Below are 7,674 nucleotides of genomic sequence, written 5' to 3' on the forward strand. Positions count from 1 at the left end.
AATTAATTATAAATCTTGAAATATTTATTTATTTTATTATGCCAACAATTAAACTTTAGTGGCTTAAATATATCAATTAATTAATATAGGAAGGAAGGTTCCTTTATCTTCCCTCAACAATGCTATTAGAGCCTAATTTTAATGTCATAATCTCATATTTAATTATTCAATCTTTTGTTTAGTGCCTTTTGGCTTCTTCAAACTCCATAAACATTAAATATTTAAGATTTGTGGCATCATTATTTCTCATCCTTTTTTATTCTCTATTATCTAATATATTGGTTGAGATTAAAAAATAATTACATTACAAAATATTAAAAATCTATATATATATATAAAGTTGGGACTAGAGGAGGTGATGTGGCATCATTATTTCTCATCTTCTTGTATTCTCTATTGTTTAATAAATTGGTTGATATTAAAAAATAATTATTAGATTATAAAAGATTACATGTCTCTTCCTCTTTCTATTTAAATTCAATAATATGTAACCATTAATAATAATTAATTATAAATCTTGAAACATTTATTTATTTTATTATGCCAACAATTAAACTTTAGTGGCTTAAATATATCAATTAATTAATATAGGAAAGAATGTTCCTTCATCTTCCCTCAACAATGCCATTAGGGCCTAATTTTAATGCTATAATCTCATATTTAATTATGCAACCTTTTGTTTAATGCCTTTTAGTTTCTTCAAACTTTATAAATATTAAGTAATTAAGATTTGTGGCATTATTATTTCTCATTTTTTAATATTCTCTATTATCTAATATATTGGTTGAGATTAAAAAATAATTACATTACAAAATATTAAAAATAGAAAATAATTAATAGATTACAAAAGATTACATGTCTCTTCCTCTTTCTATTTAAATTCAACAATATGTAACCATTAATAATAAATTAATTATAAGTTTTGAAACATTCAATTATTTTATTAAGCCAACAACTAAATTTTAGTAGTTTAAAATACATCAACTAATTAATATAGGAAGGAATGTTCCTTCATCTTCCCTCACCAATGCCATTAGGACCTAATTTTAATGTCATAATCCCATATTTAATTATGCAACTTTTTATTTAGTGTTTTTTGGCTTCTTCAAACTCTATAAATATTAAGCATTTAAGATTTGTTATGTTTGGGTTTTTTTTTATTATTTAACCAACATCCTCTTTAGAAATGTTATTATGTTTTTATTTTTTGACTTATTTAAATTTTTAATATTGTGTGCTTCATGAAGTACTCTTTTCTTCATGAGTTAAACAATGATAAAGATAGTTGGATAATAAGGGTTAAGCTTTGTAAGATGTGAGAGTCTGTTAATACAAAAAAAAATAGAGAGTTGATTAGTGTGAACATGATTGTTATTGATGAAAAGGTTATGTACACTTAACTATACACATTAATATATTTTTTTAATGTTAACAAAAAAATAATAAACTTTCATAAATAACATTAGTTTTATAAGGCTGGGTCATCTTTAAAAAAAAAATTCATATTTTTTATCAGTTTCATCGAGTGCAAAATAATAAAATAATAATAATACTAAATTTTTTTTTAAAACCGCACGAAGTGCGGTTCTATTTCCTAGTATATATATAAAGTTGAGACTAGAGGAGGTGATGTGGCATCACCATTTCTCATCTTCTTGTATTCTCTATTATCTAATAAATTGATTGAGATTAATAAAATAATTACATTACAAAATATTAAAAATAAAAAATAATTATTAGATTACAAAAGATTACATGTCTCTTCCTCTTTCTATTTAAATTCAATAATTAATTAATATAGGAAAGAATGTTTTTTCATCTTCCCTCAACAATGCCATTAGGGCCTAATTTTAATGTCATAATCTCATATTTAATTATGCAATCTTTTGTTTAGTGCCTTTTGGCTTCTTCAAACTCTATAAATATTAAGTAGTTAAGATTTGTGGCATCATTATTTCTCATCTTTTTATGTTCTCTATTATCTAATATATTGGTTAAGATTAAAAAATAATTACATTACAAATTATTAAAAATAGAAAATAATTATTAGATTACATGTCTCTTTCTCTTTCTATTTAAATTCAACAATATGTAACCATTAATAATAATTAATTATAAGTTTTGAAACATTCATTTATTTTATTAAGCCAACAACTAAACTTTAGTGGTTTAAAATTTATCAACTAATTAATATAGGAAGGAAAGTTCCTTCATCTTCCTTCATCTTCCCTCACCAATGCCACTAGGGCCTAATTTTAATGCGATAATCTCATATTTAATTATGCAACCTCTTTTTTAGTGTCTTTTGGCTTCTTCAAACTCTATAAACGTTAAGTATTTAAGATTTCTTATGCTTTTTTTATATTATTTAACCAACATCCTCTTTAGAAATACCATTACTATATAATAAGTAATGATGTTGCTCATGCAAATTATTCTAATAAAAAAAACCAAACATTAAAAAATATAGAGTTTGAAAAAGTCAAACATCGAATGACAATCTGGTGAAGCATCCGCATGTTCAAGAGAAGGTTTATACGGAAATCAGAGGAGTTGCAGAAGATGCCGTATCTGAAAGTAGTGATTTTAGAGGGACTGAGGAGGCACCCGCCATGGCATTTCGTGTTGCCACATGTTGTGACAGAGGATTTCGTGCTTGATGATAAGTATGTGATACCAAAGGACGGAAGTGTGAATTTCATGGTGGCCGACATGGGTTGGGATCCGAAAGTTTGGGAGGATCCGATGGGATTTAAGCCTGATAGGTTTTTGAATGATCATGATCAAGATTTTGACATAACGGGGAGTAGGGAAATTAAGATGATGCCATTTGGAGCTGGCAGGAGAATCTGCCCTGGTTTTGGTTTGGCTATGCTTCATTTGGAGTATTTTGTGGCTAATTTGGTTTGGAATTTTAAGTGGAAGGCTGTGGATGGTGATGAGGTTGATTTGACTGAGAAGCAAGAGTTTACCGTTGTGATGAAGAATCCATTGCAGGCTCTTCTTTCTCCTAGAATTAGATAAGAACATAACTCACCTTATTATTATTAGTATTATTACGCATTTAAAAATTAAGAATCCATTGTAGGCTCTTCTTTCTGGGACTTGACTGACGTTGGTGCTTTAAGAAGTCAAACATTGAATGACAAGACTCAAGAGAGCATGAGTGCGTGAATTCATAAACTTGTGTGCCGCTCTTTCCCAAGTGTCCTGCGTATTATCATTACACGACTATCGGAAGAAAAATGAAACCCAATGTAATTAATGACGGGCCATATGATTATTAGGACAAGTTGCTCATAGATTTTGCGAATCTTAATGTTTCTGAGCTCCCCCATTGGGAAGAAATTTTTCACTCTTCAGGTCAAATAAAGTTGGGAAAATACAATTGGAGAAAATCACGGTGTAATTTCAACTTGGGAAAGAATGGTAGCTTTACTCTTGGACACACACTCAGCACCGAACAAGTGGTTTTAGTGGTAAAATATTTGAGTTAGAACAAAACATCCTAAATCTTCTTATTTGAAGAGTCACATTAATAAGAGTATTACTCTAATAATTTTATTTTTTAAATGCTTATTTATTTATTTATGTGGCAAATAGAAGAGTGAAAAAGTAAACACTCTTTCAAAAAACTCTTCAAATAAAAAATAAATTTCTTCCATCAAGACAATAGCAATTATAGCACTTATTTCTGTTTTATAATAATGAGATTTAAAAAAATAACAATATAATATTATCTTAAAGGCTCCAACTAAGATTTTTCAAAGGAAACAACACTTCTCATTGTTTAATATTGAAGAGAGAGGATGACACTTTCATTCGAACTTTTGGTATTGCTTTAAGAGTTCTAAAAGGCTCTTAAATACGAGATTCTTATTCTTTGAACAAGATTATTATTCTTTCTTTTCAATATTGAGAAGTGACTTCACCTTCTTCAAATAATGTTATACTATTTTTTATATCATTATTATTGAGAGAGAGAAAGAAGTATTATAAGTAAATTATTAAAAAAATAGAGGGTAGTTAAATTTGATGAAAGAATAATTTGATTAAAATCATATTAAAATTATTTATGCGGAATTTGTCTTTTAAGCTGCGCGAAGCGCGATTCTATTTCCTAGTTTATATATATAATTAAGGAACTATTTCCCATAATCTTAAACATCTTGATATTTCCTTTTTAATAGCAGTAGAAGTTACTAACTAGCCCTCAATGTCATAGAAATCCATACCTTAAGCGCCTCCACAATTACCCAATATTTTTTGTACTTCAATGATAAAAGCCAAGAAAATTATTTTCCCCGTCTCTCTCCAATCTCAAACGGCCGACGCAGAGGAGCGAGCTCTCGTTTTCTTTTACTATTTATAATTAGTTATTTTGCTAGCGGGCTTGGGTAAACTGCACATAAAACAAATAAAACTGGGCCCAATGACAATCCTCGGCCCATACCGAAATGTCCAAGCAGTAATACATTATTAATAATAACACTACTATTAATATAGTAACAAATAGCAACAACAATAATAATAATAACGTAATAAAAAAATCAAATAAGAAAGTAAATCAATAATCACAACAATATAATCAAAATAATTCTAATAATTGCTCACTTGATTTTTGGGTATTACATAAATAATACATTTTAAAAACTTTTATGAATTTTAATTTCTTTCCGAAAAACAAGGACCAAACTAAAAAATGCCCTCATTTTAATTTGAAACACCTACTGACAAATGCAAACATTTAAATATATATATATATATATATATATATTGCCAATATTGGAATTTTTTAAATTTGTTACCTAATTAGTCTCACACCTACTCTTAAACGTCTGTACTTACTAAAACTTTATGGCTTTTTGTTGTCATCAATTAATCTTTTTAAAATTTGTTTCAAATAATAGTATTCTCATGTTGCGCTAGATTGTCTAGCTGATAATACCACTGCAAATGATAGACCAACAATCGTTGATGTGGCTAAATATCTCGGACAAATGAATCACTCCGAAATTATTCTTTTTCAGTGCTTGACATCAATTCTCTGTGTATCAGCAGGTGAATAACTATACGATAATTGCCACTGCAAGATAATCCCCATTTTTAACCATTACTAGATTAAATTATTTATATGTATCTCAAATTTACATGAATGGTTGTGAATTTTGTATTAAGATGTTAAGTTAGAAGATCTATTATTTCCTATGTATCACAAATAATTATTTGGAACCAAAAGCCTCATGGGCCAATTGGCCATGAATTCACTTTATACGCGATTACGTAGGTTTGAGTAAAAATTTTTTGGGCCGGGGGTTAGTGGTTAGTGGGTAGGGTTTTTCATTGCCATCCAAGATTATATATTTATGTATCTTTTTTATTGTCCACTAAATCCCTTACCTTTCTTCTTCATCAAATCTCAAATTGAGGAATTTCAAACATATTTACAACGATTCACTTGTTTTCGGGAGTATATTTATCGACTTGGTATAATGATTATGGTTTAAATAGCTAGTAGGATGATGTACTTGCATAGTCGGGTTTATATACGACATAAATGTAGTTAATCAAGGTGAATCAGTTCATTACTTGTGTGAATTAACAGATTAATTTCATCAAATTATATCCTAGTTTTGGGAATAAAATAAGTTGCATTCTGAAATTGTATCCTAGGCATTTACGGTCGGTAGCATTTTTGCATTTTCAAGTCAATCATTTGGACTTGTAGCTTCATCAGATTTTCTATAGACAAATGCCAAATTTAAAGGAAAATGAGATACATTATTTATGACGAAAATACATAGGAAGTGCCAATGTGCCATGGAGGAAGAGGCAGCAGCAGTCTTTTCATTTAGTTTGGCAAGAAAAGTTTTGTGCAGATCATCAATTGCTGCATCCATTTGAAGCAGCTCCTGATGGTTGAGCTCGTCAACTGGAGTTTCCCACCAATGAGGCTGAGTCTCTCTCCCCTTCCTATTCTGCTTCAAGATCTTCTCCCGTGCCTTTTCCTCATCCACCTGGCGTAGCAGCTCATTATGCTGCTGATTCAGTTCATTGATTCTCACCCGGCGGTGAGCCTCAACCAGCGGATGAGTGTTGTCATTCGGATGCTCCTGGCTCGACCCCAGGAAGCGGTTAGCAACAGCTTCCAGGGAGGGATGCCCAAATGAGAAAGGCTTCCCAGACGGCGAGAAAACCACAATTCCTATCTCAGCTCCAGTGAGAGTAACAAGCTCACTGGCCTTCTTGTCGATACCTGATCTACGTTTTGAGAAAGTTATCATTCTATCATCCTCATTCTCTATCTTCTTCACTTCAATCTTTTGTCTCCCTCTGGTTTTCTTGGCTGCCATTTACAGAATCAATATATTTGGCTTATTTCTTTTTCAATGAACAATGATTTTTCTCTGTTTTGATACGATCATTTTGTGATGAATTTATAAGAGGAAACGCGCGTGGAATTAATTAGTATAAGGCCAAGAATTTATCTGTGCTAAGTTAACTCTTGCCATATTTAATACATGGGTGTAAAGTTACTAAATGAAATATCTTAAACTCTGAAAAATTTAATTCATTAACAATTATAAAGAAAATATGGTAAGGTAACAACTTAGAGTAGATATATAGATTCATGACCTTACTAATTCTTTGTGTCTTTCCTTTTATAAATTCATCCAAAAAATGACCATATACATGAAAGCACCGGAATTTCCACTGTCTTCATAAAAAAGAAATTAGATTCATTCTGGAAATGTTAGCCAAGACCAATTAATTCATTGAGCTTATTTTGGTAATAGTGCTATATTATGTGCAACAAAAAACGCTAAATTTTTAAACGTATATCCGATATTTTTGTAAATTAAAATGTTATTCTAGTCTATACTAATTATCTATCCTCAAATTTGCTAAAATGTAAAACCAATTCATGAAAATAAGATTTTATTCACCGAAAACTTAGGGAGATCATATTGGATGTATCGTTATTTTACTAATAGTAATGCTAGAATCATAAGCTTTCTGTACAAATAATTTTATACATAAACTAAAGTGGCATAATAATATTGATTGAATAAAATAGAAAATAATAAAATAAGAAAAATTATCAGTCATATACCCTTAAATGACATCCGTATCAAATGTGTTACAACACTTTTCAAGTGTATCAGTCGTATACCCTAAGTTGACAGAACACTTCTGCCGTCCACCAATCTGTTAACTTCCATTAGAAAGTTAACAGAATTGTGGCAAATTAACTATTTCGCCCTTGAAACTCAAAATGAAGTAAAAATATAAATTTATCCTAAAAATTAACGTAAATTTTCAATACACAAATTTTTTTATTTTTTAATTAAAAATACATTTTTTAATTAAAAATATGAATTATTAATGGTACATATTATTAACAATTATCCGTAAAAAATATCCATATTATACCATAAAAAATTATTAACAACATATTATTTTCAATTATACATATTATGCCATAAAAAATTTCAGTTGGAACTTGAAGAAGTAGATCTTCAAAAATTTAGGTTAAATTTTGGAGAAGTAGATTGAGTTGTAAAGTAGCTTTCTTTTTTAGCAATTATTAACAATTATCCGATAAATGTGATGACATGTCATTTTTATCAATATATATCATATGACATGTCATTTTTTACTAGATAAATGGGA

The 7,674-nt window shown here is 29.2% G+C and overlaps 2 protein-coding genes across 2 annotated transcripts; one reads left to right on the forward strand and one right to left on the reverse strand.

Annotated features, from left to right (window-relative positions):
• The first annotated feature begins 2,517 nt into the window (after nucleotides 1-2,517).
• On the forward strand, nucleotides 2,518-3,024 carry LOC18032770 (cytochrome P450 89A2). The gene has a single exon (XM_006421286.2). It carries the CDS (start codon nucleotides 2,518-2,520, stop codon nucleotides 3,022-3,024), a length of 507 nt encoding a protein of 168 aa, XP_006421349.2.
• Nucleotides 3,025-5,708: 2,684 nt separating this feature from the next.
• LOC18033038 (agamous-like MADS-box protein AGL61) lies at nucleotides 5,709-6,353 on the reverse strand. Its single transcript, XM_006421287.1, has one exon. The coding sequence runs from the start codon at nucleotides 6,351-6,353 to the stop codon at nucleotides 5,709-5,711; it is 645 nt and encodes a 214-aa protein (XP_006421350.1).
• Between the last annotated feature and the right edge of the window lie 1,321 nt (nucleotides 6,354-7,674).

This window comes from Citrus clementina, unplaced genomic scaffold (assembly GCF_000493195.1).
Source record: "Citrus clementina cultivar Clemenules unplaced genomic scaffold, Citrus_clementina_v1.0 scaffold_9, whole genome shotgun sequence".
Lineage (NCBI taxonomy): Eukaryota > Viridiplantae > Streptophyta > Magnoliopsida > Sapindales > Rutaceae > Citrus > Citrus x clementina.

Bases quoted from the DNA above. Each gene is read 5' to 3' on its own strand.
- LOC18032770 (XM_006421286.2), top strand. From the start codon at position 2,518: ATGTTCAAGAGAAGGTTTATACGGAAATCAGAGGAGTTGCAGAAGATG.
- LOC18033038 (XM_006421287.1), bottom strand. From the start codon at position 6,353: ATGGCAGCCAAGAAAACCAGAGGGAGACAAAAGATTGAAGTGAAGAAG.